Source organism: Acomys minous, assembly GCF_964271855.1.
Source record: "Acomys minous genome assembly, chromosome: 5".
Classification (NCBI taxonomy): Eukaryota; Metazoa; Chordata; class Mammalia; order Rodentia; family Muridae; genus Acomys; species Acomys minous.
In genome coordinates this window covers 100,846,112-100,871,218 of record NC_140494.1, presented here as the reverse complement: position 1 = coordinate 100,871,218, position 25,107 = coordinate 100,846,112, and the positions used below count along the sequence as shown (strand labels likewise).

At 48.1% G+C, this 25,107-nt stretch overlaps 1 protein-coding gene across 3 annotated transcripts in view; it reads left to right on the top strand.

Moving 5' to 3' along the window:
• Positions 1–25,107, top strand: part of UBASH3B (ubiquitin associated and SH3 domain containing B) — a 141,094-nt gene that overhangs the window by 101,442 nt on the left and 14,545 nt on the right. For 2 of the 3 annotated variants that reach the window (XM_084782509.1, XM_084782508.1), the window contains exons 2-8: positions 2,460–2,513; positions 3,350–3,536; positions 6,985–7,183; positions 10,120–10,289; positions 16,984–17,192; positions 22,556–22,688; positions 24,326–24,446. In XM_084782509.1, the coding sequence (XP_084638635.1) occupies positions 2,460–2,513; positions 3,350–3,536; positions 6,985–7,183; positions 10,120–10,289; positions 16,984–17,192; positions 22,556–22,688; positions 24,326–24,446 (1,073 nt within the window). Of the gene's footprint in view, positions 1–2,459; positions 2,518–3,349; positions 3,537–6,984; positions 7,184–10,119; positions 10,290–16,983; positions 17,193–22,555; positions 22,689–24,325; positions 24,447–25,107 lie in introns of all 3 variants that reach the window. The other variant, XM_084782507.1, reaches the window with a different exon arrangement.

Below are 25,107 nucleotides of genomic sequence, written 5' to 3'. Positions count from 1 at the left end.
CGAGGCTCCTTGGCCCTTTGTGCTGTCGCCAACACAGCTCTAGCCCTCACTGGACAGGGTGTGTTAGATGTGAAAATGAAAGCCCTCAGCCTTGTATTTTCCATACATGTTTAGGTTTCCTTAACCTTTAGCACAGACTTATCACTTTCAGGCTCTTTATCATCTCACATTTTTTTTTTTCCCTTTGAACTTTCTCCAAAACATGTCTTTTAAGTTAGGGAGACCATAACTTAATTAGATCTCTCATTTCCAGAGGATTCTAGTGGCTCCTCCAAAGAAATAAATTAAATTTCAGAAAGATATATTTCATTGGGGGGATGGGTGCCAGACAAAGAAATTGGATGCTCTATATAAATAGCACATTGTCTGGGCTGAAAATGAGTTTTCCTCATTCCAGTTGTTTTTGGAACAATGGGTCCTTTGGGGGACATTTAATCATCTCGAGTTTCTAGTCTCCAACTCCCCACGACCAGTGGGCTTTTTTTGTGTGTATGTGGCTTCTCTACCTAAAAAAAGGAAGGCATAGTAGGTCTCGACTTGAGGAGCAGCTTTCAAAGGTATGATAGTGAGGGCAAGAGTGCTCCCACTTCTAGCTGGTTTTGACCAGCTTCCTTTCCCAGGGGTCTGGCTCTCTGAGACGTCATCCTAGTGAGAAGGTTTGTCTTTCCCAGTGGTGCTCCAGGTAGCTGATCACTGGTGGGGGTGGGGGTGGGGGCAGGCTGGGAGAAAAGCCAAGGCTGACTGAGCTCTCAGCTGGTGACAGAGCTGCAGGCCCTTTGCTATGCAGCACCTCAGCCATACTGCTTTGAGCAGATTTCTTCCCTTCTCTTCCACTGGAATTTTTCCTTGGTAGAGTGAAGAAACTGAGCTCACACAGGATGTCTGAGGCCCTCCCAGCCTGACCCAGAGACTCACCCATGGTTCTGAGTGGTCCATGGAGCGGTCATGAGAGAAAGAAAGACCCAGGTTCCGCAGGAGATCAGGAAAAAGATACTTGGAAAGAGTGACAGTCCAGTTTGAATTCCTTCCCTTCCCTTCTCCCTGAAGCCCCCTAAGTCAGTGTAATGGAAAAGGCACAAGAGACAATCACTCAGTGATGATCTGTTTTGAAAATGGTCATTTGCTGGCCACCTGTGATGTGTCAGGCACTGGCCAAGGCTCCGTGCACTGGTCATCTTTACATTCCATGACTGAGTAGAGGTACTTGGTGTCTTCCACCACCACAGCTGCCTCTCCCCTCGGGAGTCACAGTTCCTGCAGTTCACAGTGCCTCTTCCTTGGTGCTATCATTAGACCTTTGTGTGTTGTCAGGGTTCTCAGGCCCCCCTCCATTACTATTACTATTCACCACTACCACCATCATCACTACCATCGTCACCATCACCACCACAGTCACCATCACCACCACCACCACCACCACCACCACTGTCACCATCACCACTGTCACCATCACCACCGTCACCACCAAGTGAAGGTCTCACCTTGTAGCCCTGGCTGGCCTAGAATTCACTATGTAGACCAGGCTGCCCTCCGCTTCCACGCAATGCTGGATCACAGATGTGCACCACCATACCCAACTCCCTCCGTTGTTCTTGTCCGCAGGGTACAGATAGTTAACTTTTGGTTCCTGTCTTCCTGCCTACGTGACTGAATTCCATGGGGCAGGGACCATGTGAGTCTGGGACCAGAATGGTGCTGACGAAACGGGTGACAAGTACAGACTTGTGTGCCAGAACTCTGGCTCTGTGGAAGCTGGCCTTGCAGAGCTTCTTGCAAGCTTGTATGCAAGGCCTCATTGAGCGTTATGAGCCTTCTGTGGATACTGCCCACTATCAGGAGGGCTTGGAGCAGTCTCTCCAGAAGCAACTGACTATAGTACCTCCTGGCTCTATTTCATGCAATAGCATTGGTCCAAGAAGATGTCTGAACAATTGGAGATGATGGATCCACCTGGGGCATGGAAAAAGAGGAAGTGAGGTTATCCAAGTGTGCTTGTAGATATTTAGCCCCATATCTTCGTGTCCATCAGCCCTGTCCACTCAGCTATTCCATCAAGGCTTGTGAGTAAGGAGCCTCGCTGCAGGAGATCTAGGTCATTGGAAATGAGTGGGTGAAAATCGAGGAAGAAACAAAGACATGACAACTTTTAGGGAACTAACCAAAAAAAAAAAAAAAAAAAAAAAAAGCCCTAATGTGGAAACAACTGAAAATAGACGATATGGGATGTTGGGCTGCATGCAAATCTGATGCTAATTACATGGAAATTAATGATGAGTTCTAACTTCCATCTGCCTTCCTGTGACCCTGGGGAGCCCCTGCTGCAAGCATTTTTCCTATGCCACATAGCAGTGCAGGAAAAGCAAACTCCGATGTCACCCCCTGCTCACTCCACCCTAGTGAGAAAAGCCGAGGGGAAGGCTAAAAATACTAACAATAGATATCTGATGTCTTTTTTGCAGACAAAAAGCTCTGGCATCCACAGGAGGAAGAAGCGTTCAAGCAGCATGTGACTGGTTGGTATGAAATAAATAAATTGAGAAAATAGCATGTAATTAGCTCTGAGTGTCTACGATGAGTGCGGGTGTGCAGTCTTTTTCTAATGGACCCTTCCAGGAGGGGATGAGACAGAAGTGACAGGTCCATTTATCAAGCCGGCTGCCTCCTCTGCCCTGGACCCCAGAGTATGTGTATCTCCTTGGGTCTGTTTAAAGGCTTTCAAAATCTTCCCAGATAGAGGCTCACACTATCTGAGCCCTGCCAGTCATCTCAAGACTCACTGTGTGGCTGCCAGACTGGCCAATTTAGAAAAGTGTCCTACTCGTTTACCAAGATGTCTTCCCTAAGGAGAAGCCCACAGGCCACCTTCTGGGATCTTCCTTGTGCTTTGGAGGCACAGGAGCTCCAGCACAGACTGAGCTGATGGACAGGGTGTGTGTGTGTGTGTGTGTGTGTGTGTGTGTGTGTGTGTGTGTGTGTGTGTGTGTGTGTGTCTGTGTGTGTGTGTGTCTGTGTGTGCGCGCACATGCGCATGGGGGCAGGCTCAAGGAAACTACTCTGTGGGGGAATGGATTTGGAGTTAACCCAAGGATGCCTCCTGGAGAGCAGCTTTGGGCTTTTTTAGGGAGTTGTGGGATGAGGAAGCAATACCACTCTCCAGAGAACAGAAGCCTCTGAGAGTTGGTTGGGAGTGTAAGCTTCAAAAGGGTGGATTTCTTACCACCCAAATGGAAGCGTTTCTCTGCGTGGTCCTGGGGTGGGAAGCTTGGACAGGGGTTGGTTTGGCCTGCCTCTCTTCCTCCTCACCCGCTCTTCTCCGGTGAGGCTTTCTTGACTCTCTTCCCTCTCACAGGTTGTTCTCCCATGTCGGTGACCCCTTCCTGGATGACCCCCTCCCTCGGGAGTATGTCCTCTACCTCCGTCCGACGGGCCCGTTAGCCCAGAAGCTCTCTGACTTCTGGCAGCAGTCCAAGCAGATCTGTGGGAAGAACAAGGCCCACAACATCTTCCCCCACATCACCCTCTGCCAGTTCTTCATGGTGAGCTACATCACATTTCCCTCTCTCCCCACCTCCACCCCACGTCCCAGACAGCCCCTGGGGGCCGGGACTGGAGCCAGGTGCTTTTCAAGAAGACTAAGGAGATGTTTAGGAGCTCCTAGCACTGGGTGGACCTCCCAGAGAGGTCAGTGTGGTCCACAGTGAGGGCCTCACTTCAGTTTCGCTCTCCTGGTGTCTGCTGAGGCCTGGAACACCTGGGTTCGGTACATCAGGACAATCCTGTACTTCAACAACCTCAAGAATAAGCCTCTGGAGAGCTACTGATTAGCTTCCTACATGCTTGCTGTCTAGTTACTGTGTGTGTGTGTGTGTGTGTGTGTGTGTGTGTGTGTGTGTGTGTGTGTATGTGTGTTTGCACATGTGAGCACCAGAGATATACTTCAGATGTTGTTTCTCAGAAGCCATCCATCCACCTTGTGGTCTAGCCTGAAGTTTACTAAGGAGTCTAGGCTGGATGGCTGGATGCTGGATTTCTCCAATCTTGCCTCCCTGATGCTGGGATGATAAGCCCCCATGCTATCACACTTAAGTTTTTTTTTTTAGGTGGTTCTGGCATTGAACTTTTATCTTCATGCTGTCATGGCATGTACTCCAAATGCAGTTTTGTTTTGTTTTGTTTTCCCCTTATTTTTATTTTGTTTTTTGAGACAGAGTCATATAGCTCAGGCCAGCTTCAAGCTTGCTACATTATCAAGGATGACCTGAAACTCCTGACCTTTAAATTCCTGATCCTCCTGCCTCAGCCTCCCAAGTGCTGTGATTACAGGCATGTGCCCCTATGCCTGGTCAACTCTCAAGGCAGAGAGAGGAAGGGACAGAGAGAATGGGGAGCAAGAGAAGTGGCTTAGAGACATGAAAGGCCAACTCACACACACAATGACACACACACACACTCACACACACATAGACACACACACACACACACATAGACACACACACACACTCACACACACTCACACACACTCACACACACATAGACACACACACTCTCACACACACATAGACACACTCACACACACACACATAGACACACACACATACACACATACACATAGACACACACACACACATACACACACACACATAGACACACACACACACATAGACACACACACACATAGGCACACACACACACACACACACACATAGACACACACACACATAGGCACACACACACACACATAGACACACACACACACACATAGACACACACACACACATAGATACAGAGACACACACACACACACACACAGATACAGAGACACACACAGAGACACACACATGCGAACATCACCATGAGGTCTTACTAGAGTTTTCTAGAGACTTGAGAGATGACTTTGTCCTGCCCCAGTTCCTCACCCACACCCTAGCTATCCATGGAAAAGCTTATTTAGAGGCTACCTCAATGCTCCATACGATAGCATGAAATATATGTCATGTACTACCGTTCTCCACAGTGGTGGAGTTGACTTACCCACCTGTGTTCCTCACAAAACAGAATGGTAGCCTTTTAAAACAATTTTCAAAAATACATTTTTCTTTTCTTTTTTTCTTTTCTTTTTTTTTTTTCTTTCCTGGACATATTCTCACTTCGTGTCTCACTCACGTCCCAGGTAAATAACATGTTCCTAACACCTTGTCTCTGGCAACCCGCTCTGAAAATTAAATCGATTATCACTTCCTCTTAGTCATCCCGGAATCTTGCAGAAAAGCATTCAGAGGTTTTGGAGACACTCATCCTTCCTCCCAGCTCCTCAGAGGGTAGGTGGATGACGTCACCACTCCTCAGCCTTGTTCTTTCTTCTTCCCAAGGATCATGAGAGTGGAGGTGAAGACAACAGTTATCTGAGGAGCGGCTGAAAGACTGCTGGAGGCTGTGTTCCTGCTTCTTTGTTGTGGCTCTCTCCCCCTCCCCCCATCCTCCTCCTCCTCTCCCTCCTCCTCTCCCTCCTCCTCTCCCTCCTCCTCTCCCTCTTCCTCCTGCTAATCTCAGGTGTCTTACCCTCTCTACCTTATTCCTTGCAAACAGGCTCTCCAACTAAACCAGAACCTCGATTTTTCTTGACCAGGCTGACTTACAAACAAGTTACTAGGTTCCAGCTACCTCAGCCTTCCTGTGCTGGGTTTACAAGCACCTCCAGCCATGCCTGGCTCTTTATGTGGGCCCTGAGGATTTAAACTCAGGTCCTCTTGCTGGCAGATCAAGCTCTCCTCCATGCTGAGTCATCTCCCTAGCCTGCCTTTTTTTTTTTTTGCAGGGCCAGGCGGCAAGGTCTCATGTATCCCGGGCTAACCTGGACCTCAGCACAGCTGAAGATGACCTTGAACTAGTGATCTTCCCGCCTTCACTGTCTCAGTGCTGGCTTTGCAGATGTGACCTCACCACATCTGATTTGCTTCTCCCCACTCAGTGTTATGTGGTGCTGGAGATGGGGTCCTCAGCTTCCTGCACGCTGGGCACACACTCTGCCAGCTGTGCTCCGCCCTCTGCTCCAACCTCTGGATTATTTTTACCTTTCACTTATTTTATGTGCATTGGTGTATATCTGTGCACTGCTTTCGTGCCTGGTACACACAGAGGCCAGAAAAGGGTGTCGAGTCCCCTGGAACTGTAACTACAGGCAGTTGTGAACCGTGATGAGGGTTCTAGGAACCAAATGTGGGCCCCCTGCAAGAACAGCAGGTGCGCTTAACCTCTGAGCCATCTCCCCAGCCCCAAGAACTTTTAATTTAATTGACGGATCATGGTGTCTAGTGTGACTGTCTAGCGTGACTGATGTATGCACGCATTATAGACTGTTGACTGAGCTAATTCCTGTGTATACTACCCATCGTCGTCGTTGTCATTTATTTGTTGTAAGAACTTGGCCAGCTTTCATCTTTTCCTTTGGGGCTGTGGACTGACCACGGGGCCTCTTGCATACTAAGGAAGGGCTCTGACACTGCACCCCGTTCCCAACCCTAATGTCTACCCTTCCAGCAGTTTCCAAGTACGCATCGCGTTGTTTCTACCGGTCGTTACCACCACAGTGTCTCATATTGGTGTCTCATATTTACTCTGAAATTGTGTTTCCTTTTACCAACACCTCAACCCTAACCCTGGCTTTTGTTTCCTGCTTAACCAATCAGATGGCCTTCTGTCCAGGTTCCCAGGAACCACAAGAGAGCAAAAAGGTGTGGAAAGGGATGTCCTGAGACATTTCCTTAGTCTCATTTGCCCACTGGATAATCGGTGTCCGGATAATGGAGAGCGCGAAGCTCTTCCCTCCCTCATGGATGGAGTGCTGGTTAAGCGATTGCCTTATTAGCCTGGGCCCTTTAGGGATAGACAGAAAACACTCAGTGCTGAGGGGGCGGCAGGTCCCCCCCTCCCTCCCCCTCCCCCCCCCATCCTGGGTTGTAATGAAGGGTTGTTTTCTATCTGCAGTGTGAGGACAGCAAGGTGGATGGCCTGGGGGAAGCCCTGCAGACTACTGTCAGCCGCTGGAAATGTAAATTCTCAGGCCCACTGCCCCTGGAGCTCTATACTTCCTCCAACTTCATCGGGCTCTTCGTCAAGGAGGACAGCGCAGAGGTCCTCAAGAAGTTCGCGGCCGACTTCGCCGCAGAGGCTGCGTCCAAAACGGGTAAACATTCCAGGGCTGTCAGCCCAGTCCCAGATCTCAAGATCAGAGGTCAAAAGGACAGGGGTGGGAGGTGGCTCTGTGACAAGCAACCTGCAGTGGGAGGAGGGAAATTTATTTTGCCTCACAGTTCCACGGTTTTCAGCCAATGGTGGATGGCCCTGTAGCTTGTAGGCCTGTGGTGAGGCAGAGTGTCATGGCAGGTGTGCATACAGGAACAAACCGGCTTACCTCCAGGAGGCCTGGAAGCAGGAGGAACAAAGTACAAGGGGCTGGGGTCCCAAGGCTCCCTTCAGAGGCACACCCCAAATCACCAAAGTTCTTCCCAGTAAGCTCCGAAAAGATCCCACCTCCTCCCTGTGGTACCACAGGCTAGTGGCCAAGCCTTCAACACATGATGTGTTGGGGGGGGCACTTTTAAGATCAAATGTAACCTCTACGGAGAAAAGGGCTGGAGAAAGGAGGTGATGGATCATGTGTAACCGGACCCCAAGGCAAAGAACACCCCACGCCCCATTGTGAAAGTGTCAAACTTCTTTCTGGTCTGCTAACCTACCGAAGAGCTTGCCTAGGACCTGCTCCCTGACTCCCAGGGACTTAACTGTTCACACTGAGCTATAAATGTGGCTCTTTGTAGTCTCCGTCTCCTCCAGCTCCAACCCGAGAGAGCATCCTTTCATCCTCTAGGCTCCCTACCCATCCTTTTATCTGCATCTGACCATTCCTGGCACAGCACAAGGTGTGGTGTAGTGAAAGCACTGTATAGTAAGTAATGAAAATGTTCACTCCGCTAGAGAGTGTTGGCTCTTTGGGTTGTTTTATTGCACAGTGTATGTTGGCAAAGGGTCTCATGTAGCCCAGGCTGGCCTCGAAGTTGATATGTAGCTAAGGCTGGGCCATGAACTTCCTGTGCCTGGCTCCTGATTGCTGGGATGCCAGCTGGGCGCCACCACACCTAGCTTTACCTGGTCCTGGGAATAGGATCCAGGGTTTCGTGCGTGTTCTCTCGGTAGAACGGAGTCGACTCCCCAAGCGCCAGAATGCAAATGCTGAAGAGAAGAGAAGAGACACCCACAGCTCCCCAGCCCTACATTAGGTGTGGCCAGAGACTGGAAGACCCGATCCAAGCCACACAATATACTCCTTTGTCTCCTAATCTTCAGCAGTATCTTATCGTGTGTCAGTCTTCGCTGATGTGTGTATTACACGTGTGACATTTCTTCAGAGAAGCCCCCACATAGAGCTTAGGCCCTAGGAAGAATGTGACCAGAAACCACTGCAGCAGTACAGGATGACGGTGTGTGTCTGCTCTTAAAAGGATTGTGGGTCTTGTAGAGACTTCCTGCGCGTTGAGGGGAGTGGTCTTTTTAGATTGCGACCCCTTCCAGGAGCTCCTTTCTCCCAGGGACCAGCCACAGGTTTACTAGATTAGCAGATAAATGAAATATTTCAGAGAGAGAGAATAACAAAGAAAATCACCCTTCTTCTTATCCATTGCCCTTAAGGAAGTTTTTCCATTTTGGGTTTTGTTTCATTTTGGTTTTTTTAACCCCACTAGCTATTGTCAGCCCACTAAATCACTAAAATGGTCCGTATCCTTTGCAAATCAGAAAAGTAGGACTGTGGCACAGACAGAATGACAGTCAAGGATTGTGTTTTCCATGTGGGAATGGGAGACTTTCAGTGCCTCTCCAAGAATCTACTGCCAAGTGAGAACTTGGTGGTTTCATGGCTCTGTCCCTGCGGTGCCCCCTGGTGGTGATTTTCAGAACTTCATGACCCTGATTTGCATCTGGTCTAGCTTTGTGGAAAGTAGGTCATTATGTCTTTGCCCTAGAGCTCACACTTGTGCAGTCTAGAATTACTGGTTCGCCTAGATTCCTTTGGCAAGTATATTTAGTGTCGTTCTTCATTCTGGGTGACTCAAGAGTCACCCACATGCATTCATTTCATTGGCAAGTACTGCAGACCCAGAGTGTGGATGGTGGAAACAGACACCAACACCGGTCTCATAGACTCAGACTGCAGAAACTCTCTGCAGTACAATGGGAAGAGGGCTATACCCCCAACGGCCAGCTTCCTGTTCGTTCTGACCTGCTAGTCCTCTGAGACTTGATCAAGTCCCTTAATTTCTTCCAATTCCCTAATTTCTTCTTTGCTCTCTCCTGGGTAGTAGGCAGTTCTTCCTCATGTAATGAGCAGAGGCCAAGTAAAACCCATCCATCATGTCGGTAGGCGTGTTCTGCATTATTTTTTGGCAGTTTAGAATAATGGTGTGCATATCTCAACTGAGTGGACCCCAACCCAGAGCAGTGTCACCCCGAGGAGGACATTTGCCAACCTGTAGAGTGATTTTGGGTTATGACTTAGGGGCACTGCTGTCATCCAGTGGCTAGCGGCCAGGGATGCTGCTTAACACTCAGTAACATTCAGGACCGTTCCCTTCACATACATGCTGTTGAGAAAGCCTGCTTTATTCTTGACGGTCTTCCCTGGCTCCCTCACTGTTTCACCACACTCCCAGAAGCCAGGATATCCCATCCTGGATGAAGACAGCATAGCTCCAGCAGTCACACAGTTACAAACCGCGCTTTGCATTTGCACATCACGTTGGCCCTTTAGGTCTCCTTTTCTTCATCTGAATGGTAGGGCTGGTGATGAGCCCGTGGCCTTGTCAGGAGGAGTCAGCTGAAGAGATTAAGCTGACCATCCACACCTCCTGCTGACCAGCCATCTGCCCTATGGCCTTTTTCTCTCTGGAACAATGGGTTTGCATCGGGGCCTGGGATCCACCTCTTTAATTCTGCTGCTGCCTCTCCCAGGGACTCACTTCTGTGATATTTGGGGAACAAGACACCTTTCTGGGCCCTTTCTTCTGTCTCTTCCGTTGTTGTGATTTCTCCATCCTAATCCCCAAACACAACCTTCCTTTTTTCCAGAAGTGCATGTGGAGCCTCATAAGAAACAGCTGCATGTGACCCTGGCATACCACTTCCAAGCCAGCCACCTACCCACGCTAGAGAAACTTGCCCAGAACATCGATGTCAAGCTAGGCTGCGACTGGGTGGCCACCATATTCTCCCGGGATATCCGATTTGCTAACCACGAGGTAATGCTTTCCCTGCAGCCCTGCAGACTCCCATGCACAGAGATGCCTCGATAACAAGGAGCCAGCCCTTGCTGCTAGCAATACAGGGAGATAGAGACCAAAAGAAAGGGACAGAGTGCTGCAGGAAGATGGGGTGGGTGGGTGAGCACTTGGCCAGGACTCCAGATTTTATTGAGGTTCCGCTGACTCCCTGAGAGGCTAAGCAAGTATGACGTGGTTCAACCTAGATAGCACCCCCAGGGTCTGTCTGCCCTGCCAGCCTTATGGAGGGACATAGGAATAAAATGGAGGGCAGATAGAAAACGTATTGGTAGAAAGTTAATATTATATTTATGTAAACTTTTGATGTTGAAAAGGGCACTACCCTGGCCCCCGGTGAGTTGAACACATAAATACAAAAATAAACCCACACCGAAGATCTGAAAAGGCAAAATTCACAGATATTTGACAATATGCTGATGTTTAGAGCATGGGAGATACCATGGGGCATACAGAAGTTTTTATACCCTGCACTCAAGGGGTCTTAAGGGCCAGTGAGGTGACTCAGGCAGTGATGGCACTTGCTGTCAAGCCTGACAGACCTGAGTTTGATTCCTGGAGGAGAGAACTGAGTTGTGCAGATTATCTTCTGACCTCTCAGTGCGTGCACATACACATACACACAGACACACACACACACACACACACACACAGACACACACACACACACACACACACAGGCTGCATTTATAAGAAAGAAGCTTTGAGTCCAGCAAGGGAGAGAAGACAGACAAATGTGAAAAGAAAACTCACCTGGTCCCTCCTGAGGTTGAGAATAGTGAAGATGAATGAATCCCACTGTAGACAACTGGGTAAGTTTAGCATCCGTCTTTGGATGTAGTCAGCGTGGCTTTCCAGCCAATCATGTACCTCTCAGAAGGGAACCGCTCTTCTTCCTTATCTTAAAGAAGACTCAGAGGTTAAATATCTGCTCCAAAGCAGCCGCACACTTGAGGCCAGAGGAAGCAGAGCCTCCTCGGTTTGGTCAACAAAGGCAGGTGATGTGTCCAAGGAAGGACCACATACAACAGTCCTGCAGCATCTGATGTTTCCTTTTCTATTGTAGTTTTAGTGACCAGAAGCTAATAGTTTATAAGTAGGGCTAGGGAGATGGCCCAATGAGCAGGAGCGCTTGCTGTGCAAACATAAAGACCTTAGTTCAAATCCCCAACACTCAAACTGGACGTGGCCCGTGTGCCTGGGACCTCAGCGTTGGGAGGCAGACAGCTGAATCCCAGCAGCTAGCATGGGTGAAATGGCGAGCTTCGGGATCGGGGAGAGACTCTGTCTCGAGGGAATAAAGTGGAGAGCAGTAGGAGAAGACGCTAGCCTGTTTCTCTGGGCTCCACATGTGTACACATAGACATGGACACATGGGGGCATGCACTTGTACACACACTCATGCATGTACTACGTATGCAACACACACACAATTTATGGCTTCTAGATAACCTCTATTATAGTGTATTGTTAGAAATTCTCTACTTTATTATTGGTTTTGTTCTCAATGTATAAACTAAATTTGACAAAGTTATAAATAGGGGAAAATATGTAGTATATGCTTACACAACACAGAGAGCGTGTGTTTGGCACTATCTGCAATTCCAAGCCTACCCTCTGGGTTTTGGAATGAGCCTCATAGTTAGTGGAGAACTATTGTAGTTACATGAAAAATTGTCTTCCAATTTAATTACACCTATTAAGCAATAGTTACATGGTTCCCACTTTTCAACAGCAAGAAAAAAGTTTTGGTTAGCATACATGATCTTTTGGCAATTCCTTTATATGTTTTAATAATTTTTTTTTATGTACGTTGGTGTTTTGACTGCGTGTGACTGCATGAGGGTGTTGGATCCCTGGAACAGTTGTGAGCTGCTATTATGGGTGCTGGGAATTGAACCCGAGTCCTCTAGAAGGGCAGCCAGTGCTCTTAACTGCTGAGCAATCTATACTTTCTTAACATAAAACAAGCAAGCAAGTAGACAAGTCAGAAACAAGCAGAACCTCTTGCTGTGCCCAGGCAACCTGGTTGTTTGGGACGTGTTAAGAGCCAGTCTGCTCCACAGCTTCGAGCTGCAGTCTGGCACTCTGGGAGTGGTGAGGCCACACTTTGCCTGACTTTCCCAGTGAGAGCATCCTTCAGTCACTGGATGCTGATTTCTCCTGAAACAGATGAAGCAGACTGAGTCTGATTTGGAGAACTTTGGCATCTCCTGGAATCACCTAGGATGACCCTAGGAATCACAAGGATACTTGAGAGAGGTGCGGCTGGCCAGACTGTTTTCCAAGAACAAAAGCAGAATAAACGGTCAGGGGTTGATTGTGGGCGGCCTGGGAAGTCACCTTAGTAAGAGGAGACAGTGGCTGTGGAACTTTTCAAGGCTGTCCTCTAATGAAAGCCACCCTCAGGTTAACTCCAGGCCTAACTGCTTTTCTGCGTGACCCACATTCCACTCGGTCTGCGGAGAAGGAAGGAGCCTGCAAATGCCCATATGAATTACTTGCTAAAATTAACTTGGCCCCCTTGTCTCTTATTTGTGAAAGCTCAATTATTAAGGGCTCTTCTGATAAGGCACCCGCTGCTTTGCCTCTAGGGTCTTTTGGTCTTCTGGAGTCCCTTGGGTGTGTTAACACTCCCACCTTCCTCCTCCTTCATTCTGCCCCACCCCCACCCCCCCACAGAGGCTGGAGACAGTGTTCTAACCAGGGAACCAGCATCCAGAGAAGGAGACTGACTTAGGCAAGGGCACCGAACAAGGCCCCAGTGATGCTTCGGGGAAACTACACAGTGTTATTTATCCCTCGACGGTTTCAGATTCTCGGATGCAGACTCACCCTTCCGTGTTTGTGACGGCGCTGAGCTGCTGCACTTGGTGTGCCCAGCCACAGACTGTAGAAGGACGGAGTTCTACACAAAGTAGACATGTCAGAGCCTCGAGCCCCTGCTTCGGCCCTCATTGTAGCAGTACTTGGATTCACATCGACGGTTTCTGTGATTCTCAGGCTAGGAATGTAGCTCTGTTTGTAGAGTGCTCGCCAGGAATACGTGAACCCCTGGGTTGGATTCCCAACTCCACATAAAAGCAGGACCGCTGTGAGTTTGAGGCCGGCCTGGTCTACAAAGTGATTTCAGGACAGCCAAGCCTACACAGAGAGACCCTGTCTGAAAATAAATAAATAAGTAACAACAACAACAAAAAAAAAAAATAGAAAAGAAAGAAAGAAAGAGAAAAAAAAACTTGGTAAGGTGGTACACACTTCTCAGAAGCACACGGATTAGAAATTCAAGGTCATCTTTAGCTCCACAGTGAGTTCAAGGCCAGCCTGGGCTACTTGACTAAAATATAGCAAACAGCAAGAAGAAAAGGCCTAACCAACCAGCTGAAAAGCAAAACAAACCAACAAAAACAGCCTATGGAGACAATGCAAGCCTGAGGGCCAGACTTCAATACCCCAGCACTCACATCACGGAAACAAAAGGACCGCTGTGGCATGTGCCTGTAATCTTAGTGTTGTAGAATTAGAGACAGGAGGTGGAGGACAGCTGACCGAGTCAAACCAGGTTCAGTGAGAGACTGCCTCAAATAATAAGGTCAACTGAGGATGGGCAGATGAACTAGAAGGTAGTTTTAAAAAAACACTCAACATCGACCTCTGACCTACACACACACACACACACACACACACACACACACCAACATGTGCACATATAAAGTGTATATTTCTCCAGTTCTTGGGTTTTGCTATGGGGAGGATGTTTCTTGGACTGTTGCACGGATAAGGAGGATGTGTGGATAATTGCCATAACTGCTAACACCGGGCAGGTACAACAAAATCACACACCCACAGCTTCTCTTCAGTCAGTTGCCTCTGGTGTAATGAGGGAGGAAAAAAATGAGTTTGACACACAAATCTATTTTTAAAATATTTTTACTTTATGTGTGTGTATGAGTGTTTTGCCTACATATGTTGTGTACCATGTGTGTGCCCATAGAGGCCAGAAGAGGGGGGGTCAGTTCCCCTGCAATTGGAGTTACAGAGGGTTGTGAGTGCCGGGAGATGAATCTGGGCCCTTTGGAAAAGCAGATGGCACCGTTAACTGCTGTGCCATCTCTCAAGAATTCTTTGAAACAAGCCAAGTGTGATGGCACACGCCTTTAATCCCAGCATTCAAGGAGGCAGGCGCAGGCGGATTGATATGAGTTTGAGGCCAGCCTGGTCTACAAAGTGAGTCTGAGATTGCAAAGGCTACACAGAGAAACCCTGTCTCGGAAAACCATTTTTTTTAAAAAAACGGACAAAATATAGGCCACGTTAGGCCTGAGTCTGATGCCTCTCAGGCTTGGGCTGAACTCTTGTTTCTACTTTTGGGGGTGGAAAGGAGCAGGAAGCCCTTGGGTCAGGCTCATTATGTGTGTGAACCAGCCAGAGTTACTTACCGTCCCTCTACCATATGCCTTGGCTGTATTGCTTCCGGCCCTCCCTGAGCCTTGATGTCCCCAGGGACGTCTGAGATGGGATACTCAGCTTTAAATGGGAGTACAGGAGGACTTTTCTGAGCTCTTCAAGGGGAAGGCCACACTGCCAGGCCAGAGGGATTTTGATCCAATAGTGTGCTTGTTCAGGAAGCTGAGGAGGGTGTGGCTAATGCCCCTGTCCAGGAAGAGCAGGGTTGTCTTCCCTTGTGTCACCACTTGCTCACCCAGAATTGAGCTTAAAAGAGATTTCTAGTCAATATCTTTTCTTTTAATATAGTTTTTTTTTTTTAAACAATTCATCGGGCTGGAGAGATAGCTCAGTGGTTAAGGGCACTGGCTGCTCTTCCAAAGGTCCTGAGTTCAATTCCAGCAACCACATGATGGCTCACAACCATCTATAGTGAGATCTCATGCCCTCTTTGGGCCTGCAGACATACATGCAGGCAGAGCACTGTATACATAATAAATAAATAAAATCTTAAAAATTCATCAGGGCCCTTGGCTTGCATGAAAATCGGAGAGGGACAGAGGATGGAAAAAGGTGATCAGAGGACAGACAGACAAGCAACCGAAAGACAACTGAAGAATTAGAGACAGAAGCAGAAACCCTAATTACAAAACCAGGGAGACAAGTATTCTTTATCAACTTTGTCTTCTGAGAGAAACTACACTTTCCTGGCAGTTTTCTTTAGATGTTTCCAAAAAAAAAAAAAAAAATGGTTCGTTTGGTTTGGTGTTTTCTTTTGAGATAAGTACTTACTCTGTAGTCCAGGCTTGCCTACACTCTCAATATAGACCGGGCTATCCTCAATCTCAAGGTGATCCTCCATCTCAGCCTCCCCAGGGCTGAGATTACAGCCATGCCCCTCCGTACACAGCAGAGCCCTTTGTTTATAGCATGTTTTAGTGGCTCACTTTGACATCAGCCATCTGGATAACTCACAGGCCCATCCAATGCTGTCCCCAGGCCACAGGATTAGGATCAGCTGCAAAGAGTGCCATCAGTCAGGAACCTGGGACCCCTGGGCCACTCAGAGTACCTCAGCACCTGCAGGGGTCCATGCTCTGGCATGTTCTTAGAACACCACATTTAGTGTTTGCTGGAGACCAAAGCTGAAAACTCTAAAGATGGGACCCAGAATATGTAGCCTGTCACTCCCAGCTCTGGGGCCTTAGGGAAAGCTGTGAAAGCCTTCTCCACCTTTCTGGCTGTTTGGAAACACATAAGATAGGATATAATTTCCTTCCTATGAGATCTCTTGGTGGTAATAAAAAATGTAAAGGCAATGTCTAAGGTTTAAAGATATCTAGGGTTATGATGCTTATATACACCAAGAAAGGAAACACCCTGCCTCCAAGTAGGATGCCACAGCCACATGGCCTGGCCTCATGGCTGCTCTAGGGGCCTTTTCTGAGCTCAGAGAAAGGACACTTGGCCTTCATCTGCTCTCTGATGGAAGCTGGTTGCCTTCCAATGCACACACCAGCATCTAGGAAAGACAGCTTTCTTTTAGGGTCTTTGTTAGAATTATAGGCTTAAAGAGCGACCCTTGAAGGGACGACTGTGCTTTGCTCCATCTGCTGAGTGGCTGAGAGCACTTACTGCTCTTACAGAAGACTGTGCCAACTCACAAACCTGCAGCTCCAGTTCCAAGGGATCTGATGTCCTCTTCTGGGGGCTCCTGCATGCATAGACATGGGACAAGGACACTCGTGCGCGCACGCACACACGCACATACACACACACACACACACACACACACACACACACTTTGGCCTGTCTGCCTGTGTAGAAGACAAGCTTCCTTGCACAATTCCCATCTGCCTAGTGCTTGCCCCAGCAGATGGAGCAAGGGAAATGAGCATCTGTATGTCAACATTGTCCAGAAGAACCTTCCAGCTTTCTGATGAGTTCCTGAAAGTCACTTCTGAGTCCTGACAGGAAGTGTAAGCATGACTAAGGATCTGGAAGGTTCTGGAGCACCAGACACCTACCCATAAACCCTGGTGAGAGAGGAAGCGCTTCCTGGTCAGAAGCCATGTCTGCCCAGAGCCTGTGACCCCGGGAACACTTATATGCAGTGTACTTGGTCATTTGTATATACAGAGCATGGTCTAGTGCCTGGGGTGCTCAAAAGAACAGTAGAGGGGTCTCATGCATCTTCTCCTTTTTGCAGACGTTGCAGGTGATCTACCCCTATTCCCCTCAGAACGATGATGAGCTGGAGTTGGTTCCTGGGGATTTCATCTTCATGTCTCCCATGGAACAGACCAGCACCAGCGAGGGCTGGATTTATGGCACCTCGCTGACCACCGGCTGCTCTGGGCTGCTTCCTGAGAACTATATCACCAAGGCTGATGAGTGTAGCACCTGGATCTTCCATGGGTAGGTAGACCCTGCTCTCCTGCCCTGTGCAGAGCCACTGCCTATCCCAGTCCCTGCTGGGCAGCCAGCCTGATGCTGCTGCTCCCCAGCCCTGGCTGGAGGACTGCTCATCTCGTGCTGGGACCCACTGCTTCCGAGTTTCCCGTCCACCTCATCCTGGGCTAGTACTCTCGGGGTGGGGTGGGGGCATGGCTTCTCAGAGCAGCCAGACAGATTCCTCTGTCAGCCAGACCAGTGGCAGAAAGAGATTGAAAAGTCAAGAGCCCCGACTGAAGCCCTGACTTGCTAGGTAAGCCTGGGCAAGTCCTCAGACCTGGTGTGTATGTGCCTAGGCAGAAGAGACTGTGTCCAAGGTGATGGGCAACTATGAGAACTGAACACAGGAGCATGGTGTGTGGCTTCCTTCTTTCCAATCCAAGGAGCTCAAATCCAGCCCCAGGTTTTACTTGCTGGCTTGGCTTTCCCATGTGGCAATATGGTTGAGAGGCAGAAGCCCTAAACACCCACTGCATTACCTAGCACTGTAGGGCCTGTCCTAAGGGAGTGGAGAGGATGATTTTTGCCTCAAGGGAAAAGACCAAAGAAGGTGCCCTGCCCTGTGAGACAAACCACACACTCAAGATGGGAAAAAAAAGAACACCCTCCCTTCCTCTGCCTTGCGTGTGACGCCCTTCCACAGCCCACGGGCATCCAGATGCCTCATGACCCCGAACATCTGGGTTTTTGTTTTTAGAAATGTTTCTGAAGCTGAGACTATAGAAGTTGAGTCTCTGCAGTCACCATTTTATCCCATAATAATAACTGAGGGCTGGAAGAGACTGCGTTGGCTAAGTGTGGCTGCTCACGCTTGTAATTCCAGTGTGGAGAAAGTAGAGATGAATGGGGCAGGGGTTCAGCCAGCCTGACTTGCCTGGGGAGTCTGGGGACAGTGAGAGACTTGGCCTTTAAAAAGAAGGAGGAGGAGGAGGAGAAGGAAGGTGAAAGGCTAGCAACATGGTAAAGGCACTTGCCATAGAGCCTAATAAACACACACACACACACACACACACACACACACACAAAGTACAATCACACATCACATTTGCAATGGTGTTTGGGTCATGGGAGCCCTTTTATACAGTAATGGTCCCCTCAGTTGTGTCACAGCATCCTAGCAGCTTAGTTTAAGCTCCAGTGATGTTCAGTGGAGCTGAACATACAACATGAGTTGGTAAAGCACAACTCATGGGTTTTTTGTTTGTTTGTTTGGTTTGGTTTAGCAATGGGCTTTATGTGGAGGAAGAGTACATACATGGAATCCTGCTAACCTGTACCTATAAGACTTTCCATCTAGACCTCCTCCCTGAATTAGGATTCAGGTTTCACCATAGGGAAAATTGACTAACCCCACTCAAGGTACCATGGAGGATCTATGTGTCATATCCTTTTATTTTGAAGATAGATGTTGGTGTTATTTTGTGGGAACTTTGAAATTAAACCATCAGGTCCATGGTCAACTGTAATAATATCAAAATACAAGGGTTAGGCACTGAGACTCTGGTTAAGAAGTTGAGTTCTAGCCAGGCATGGTGGCGCACACCTGTAATCCCAGCACTTGGGGAGACAGAGGTAGGCAGATCAATGTGAGTTCGAGGCCAGCCTGGTGTGCAAAGTGAGTCCAAAACAGCCAAGGCTACACAGAGAAACCCTGTCTTGAAAAAAACAAAGAAGGAGGAGGAAGAGGAAGAGGGAAGAGGAAGAGCAGGAGGTTGTTGCTGAGTTCTGTTCTAGTTATATCCAAATCCTAAATCTCTCACATGCCACCTGTGTAAGCCTTACCCAAGTTGAGTTACTCCTCTGGGCCATCATAAAAGAGAAAATCATTGCACATACAGTTGTGATGGTGACTGTAATAAAGAACAGCTCTACTAAATCTATGGTGGCCCTACAGCAGTGCTGACTACAGAGTGCCACTTGTGTTTTTTTGTTTTTTTGTTTTGTTGTTGTTTTTTGTTTTGTTTTGTTTTTTTGTTTTTTTGGGTTTTTTTTTTTTTTGGTCTGTGTTTACCAGACCTCATTAAGCTAAATGTCTCTTCCATAAAAATGGCATGACAGGTGTGCACTTTACTGCTCAGCTGCAGACATAGAAATGACTCACAGAGGCATAGCTCAGCTCCACTGTAAGAGGCGTCTTCTCCTGTCTTAAGATGGGCAGTCATGGGGAGACACATGAGTCACCTGGCTTGACTCTGGCTGGCTGCATGACAAGATTTAGAGAGGCTTCAGGCGGCGTGCAGAGACATGGCATGTCGGTGGCTCTCATGTCTCTCCCCACTGTTCCTTCGTCTTTTGAATACCTAAGAAAGTGTTTTCTTTCCCACTGCCCTTTCCGGTGGGCATTTGTTCCTGAATGTCCCTAAGTACCTTCCAGGTGATGCCTACCCCTTGTCCTCTAGAACAGGGTCATCTGCCGGCCCCCACACAGGCCACGCCTGTTCTAGGGAGGGACCTGAACTTTCTTGCTTCCTGAGAAGGGGTTCTCAGTGTCAGGCCCGCTTCCTCTCCACCCTGCTCTGACACTATCCCCACAGTGTCTCAGAGGAGCCAGGTCTTTTGATTCTAGTGACATTGGGGGTGAGAAGGAAGCTGTCATTCCCCTCACCAAGGGTACTGGAGGGAGAGAAAGGGCCCGATCACTTTCTTCCCAGCTGTGAGAAAGCAAAGAACTTAGAGACATGGGCAAAGGAGATGTCAGCATGCTTCCAGACAGCTAGACACTGGAGGCCCTGAAGCTTTGATGAGCCAGACAGGAAAACTGACGTTTCTTCCATTGTGTGTTGTTGGGGAGGCTCTCTGCTTAAAATAAAGGCGAACAGCTGGTCTGGTAGAGTGTGTGAGTGCCTTGGATCTCCTTGGGCTATACTTACTTTAATTTGCTCATAACAGATTTAATTTGGCTGCACATCATATCAAACAGGCGCAGCTCTGTCGAGCTACAGGCTCCTGGTTCTCCCTCATAGGCTCTGAGCCGTGATCAGTGAGGAGCAGGACACAGCCGAGAGCACCCTGGTGCGTCTGATGTGCATAAGGACGCAGATATTTCGGGGTCTGACACCTTTGCCTGAACATGTAGTCTGGCTGAGGACATAGCTCAGTGGGAAGGATGCTTGCCTAGCATGCCTGAAGCCCTGGTTTTCATCTTCAGCATCACAGAGGCGAGGTGTGGTACTGCACTCCTGCAATCCCATCACTTGGGAGGAGCAAGCAGGAGGGTCAGGAGTTTGAAGCCAGCCTTAGCTGTATGTGGAGTTGGAAGCCAGCCTTGACTGTGTGAAACCCTGTCTCTAACAAAACCAAAAGCTGGCCTGTCATTTGTAGGGAGAAAGCAGGGGCATAGGGGACTTCTAATGGCAAAAAGTGTGCCAAAGTGTTAATATCAACCGACTCCTGACCTCTGACCTGACCATGCCACCCGTGAGTATTTACCCACAGGACTTGAAGGCAACACACAGTGATGTTTATTAAAGCATTGTTCACAATAGCTAAGTTATGGAATCAACATAGGTGGCATAGGTCGGCGGAGGAATGATTTAAAAAAAATGTGGTAAATATATGCAGTGGAATTTGATTCAGCAAAAGATGTCATAAATGAATTAAGTCAGACTCAGAAATCAAGATATTGCATGTTCTTTCTCTATCATAAATTTTATATAGGTACATAAAATCATACATACACACACATATATATACATGTGATATGAATATAGAAATGAAGCCGCTTAAAGGAGTTTGGGGAACTAATGGGGGAGACGTGAGGCTGGAGGGAGTAGAGGGTGAAAATGTGATCCAAGTACAACTCTTTTTGACATAAGATATGTATCCCTCCCCCCCCCCACTACCACCAGACAAGGGTCCTGTGTAGCCCTGGCTATCCTGGAACTCACTACATGGAGCAGGCTGACCTCAATCTTAGAGAGTTCTGCCTACTTCTGCCTCCAGAGTGCTGTGACTAAAGGGGTGCGTCGCCACACCCAACACCAAAGTACATTAAATACGTGCATGGCTGTGTTCTTATGAAACTTGAGTACTTGTGTGTAATGAATATATGTAGAAAATACTAGAGGTGGGTAATTAAAACCAAAAAGCCCTAACAACCAGTTAGCCTACTGATTTCAGAAAATATGAAAAAAAAATTCAAAAGTACAATTCTAATAAACATACCATGTTAAAAGACAAATACGGCAGAGTGGGTGCTTGCTAACCAGCTCAGATTCTTAGGTCTATAGAAGCAAACCCTGGTGGCACTCAGAGGAAGGACAGCAAGCTACCAAGAAGAGACTTGATACCCTATGAGCATATAAAGGAGGAGGAGGTCCCCCTCAGGAACAGTCATGGGGGAGGGGAGTAAGGGGAAAATGGGAGGGAGGGAAGAATGGGAGGATACAAGGGATGGGATAACCATTGAGATGTAACAAGAATAAATTAAGAAAAAAAGAAAAAAAAGAAGTAAACCCAGACTCGATTGAAACAAACTAAGCCTTTCCAAGAGCATAAAATTAACATACAAACACTTCCCGTTGGAGCTGCCCAACGGCCATATTTAAGTAGCACCCCTCTTTACATAAAGCTTTGGGATGTCGTACTGTGTTCAGGAATTCCAGTGTGGCATGTTCAGACAGTTTAACTCAGCCAGGTCTCCTCTGGGCCTCCATAGTCACAGGGGCATAGTAAGAAGTAAGACTTCTTGGTTCACAGCTCCAAACATCTGGCGAGAGTCAAGTCCTCTGAAACAGCCTAATTTTGAATCATCTTCTTGGAGTTGCTGAGGAGGTTGGGCACGGTGCTGGAGACTGAAGAGGACAGGTTAAGGGATAAAGGTCATGCTCCTGAGAGCCTCAGGGCCACAGGCAAAGTGGTGCTGAGAACACATCTGCCCACACATCCCTCAGATGGAAACGACCATGGAAAAGATTAAAGGCAACGGGGAACTGTTTATTTCAGTGCAGTGACAGAAAGAGCTGGAACAGTGGTACATAATTGACACCTCATTATTCCTTAACATGTCTCTGCTGCCAGCCCTGCCTGCAGCATTCTAATAAGCCTAGAATCACTGGACCCCATCCCTGCCCAAAGGGATGCCTGCATCTGCTCTCAGCTCCTAGAGCTAGCTGCCCCTTGTTTATTAACGGCGAGATGTCAGTAAAAAACAAAAAAAAACCCAAGATGTTCTTGCCTGGGGATAGGGTGTTCACTGCTCAAATTCCCAAATACCATATGACCAGACCATCCTTTGTCCTAATTTTTACAATCCTGCTGAGCTTCAGCCTGAGCAACTGGTGACTCCCAGCCAAAGCAGTTAACCCTTTCCTCTCCTCCCTGTGCAGTTCTTACTCCATCTTAAATACGGTATCATCCAGCTCCCTCACGTTTGGTGATGGAGCATTGGAGAGAAGGCAGTATGAGGACCAAGGCCTTGGGGAGACAACACCTCTTACAATCATCTGCCAGCCCATGCAGGTAAGGCCAACCGTGAGAGTCATGTCCTTGAATCTAATCCTGATGCTTATGTTTATTTGTTTGTTTGTTTGCTTTGTTTTGCATTTTGAAACAGTGTTTGTTTTGTTTTGTGTGTGTGTGTGTGTGTGTGTGTGTGTGTGTGTGTGTGTTCCTGCCTGTCTGTAGACCAGGCTGGTCTTGAACTCAGAGATTCTCCTGCCCCTGCTTCCCAAGTGATGGGATTAAAGGCATGCATTGTCGTGACCTGGCCAACCAGGTTGCTTTGAGGGCCATCCTCAGCATTGAACTTGCTCCTTCCAAAGGGCCCCTCACCTTATGGGGAGGCAGTACACAAAGCCATAAAAGACACACAACAATCTTAAGCCAGAAAGAGACAGGTGAGGGGGGTGCTAACGATGGGCATCGCAGTGTGAATTTGGACTTGGAAGTAAGGCCATCCCAAGGAGAGAAGAGGAGGCTTTCTCTCTTCAAAACGGGAATGACACCCATACTTGTATCAGTAGAAAGAGGGTCTTAGCATAGTAATTGGCCCAGTGAGAATTTGGTATATTGACGACACTTTGTGGGCAAGATGGAGAAGGGAGTAGAAGCAGTTGTCAAGCAGAACAGTGGCAAATTGAAAGTTTAACATGCTAAGGATGAAAAGGGAGGTGCAGTTTGTCTGGAGGCCAGGGTTTGAATTAAGAGACATCAAGAGAGCAGGTGGCTAAGTCCACAGCATCAGTCCACACCTTAGGCCCTGGAAAAGCAACAAGAAGCCAGTGAAAGAGTGTTAGCCAGCAGTGACCTAGCCGCCCAAGGCAACTGGGAACATGCAAGAAGGATGCAGAGACATCTGGGCAGCTGTGGGACCAGTTGTTGTCTCAGCTTGCCTGTGTCACCACTGAGAAGTTGCAGCCATCCCCCCTGAGCCCATTCTGGAAACAGCACACACGATGACTAGAATATGCAGAGCAAAGCTGGAGAGATAGATGGCTCAGCGGTTAAGAGCACAGACTGCTCTTCCAGAGGTCCCGAGTTCAGTTCCCAGCATCCCACATGGTGGTTTATAACTGTCTGTAATCTAGTCCTTGTGAGTTCTTCTGCCTCTGTGGACACTGCAGGCACTTGGTACACATACATGCACGCAGCTAAAGCACCCATACACATAGGTAACAAATAATAAAATTGTAGAAATATAACGTGCACAGCAGGGCACTGAAGATAAAATAGGCGTGAGGAGGACACATGTGTGACGATAGAATTTCTCCCTCCCTGAAGGAGCTGTTAACGCATCTCTTTGGAGAGGACAGCTGTCTTTCTCAATGGTCATCTCTACATTAATGGCTGGTTTGACCTGTGAACTGTACCTTGAATAATCCTCCTGTTACAGTAGGGGGGGCAGCAAAGAACACAGCATGTTCATAGTCCCTCATACTTCAGAGCATCTGCAGATATCTCATGGGAGCCTGAGAGTAGCCTGTGAAGTCTGTAGGATGAGTTTACTGTCCTCACTTTATAACCAGGCCAGACTTAGCCCAGGGCAGTCAGAGGGATTGTCAGAGTCATCCACTGGCTGATTTTATCCTAGAGCTCAGCTTCAGGGTAGGCCTGTGATGACCTATGCAACCTCACACTTTGCCTTTCTTTCTCTGCAGCCCCTGAGAGTCAACAGCCAGCCTGGACCCCAGAAGCGATGCCTCTTTGTGTGTCGGCATGGGGAAAGGATGGACGTTGTATTTGGGAAGTACTGGCTCTCCCAGTGCTTTGATGCCAAAGGTGAATGACTGTAGTCTCTCCGTTTGTCCAACTTGACTCTCTGTGGTTTCAGTTACCCACAGGTAAACATGGTCTAATGCTAGTGAGTGGAAAAGTCTGAAACAAGCTGTCTTCATTGGGGTTTCTATTGCTGTGTTGAAACGACAGGACCAAAAAGCAAGCTGGGGAGGAAAGGGTTTATTCATCTTACTCTTCCACATTGTAGGCCATCATTGGATAAAGCCAGGACAGGAACTCAAAACAGGGCAGGAACCTGGAAGCCGGAGTGGATGCAAAGGCCATAGAGGGGTGCTGCTTACTGGCTTGCTCAGCATGCTTTCTTATAAAACTCAAGATCTCCAGCCCAGGAATGGCCCCACCCACAATGGGCTGGGCCCTCCCACATCAATTGCTAAGTAAGAAAATGCTCTACAGTCTTGACTACAGCCCAGTCATATGGAGGCATTTTCTCAGTTGAGGTTTCCTCATCTGCTTTATATTGTAACTCCCTCCCCCCACCCCAGTGCCAAATTCTGGGTAATGTGATAAAATCTCAAGCTATCCAACCATGTCCCGCCTAGGTTGTCATCCCTTCTTCAGTGTATTCACAGTATATATGCTACCCACCTATTAGTTGCTTAATAGCATCTTGGTTATCAAATCTTCTGTCACAGCTCACTTG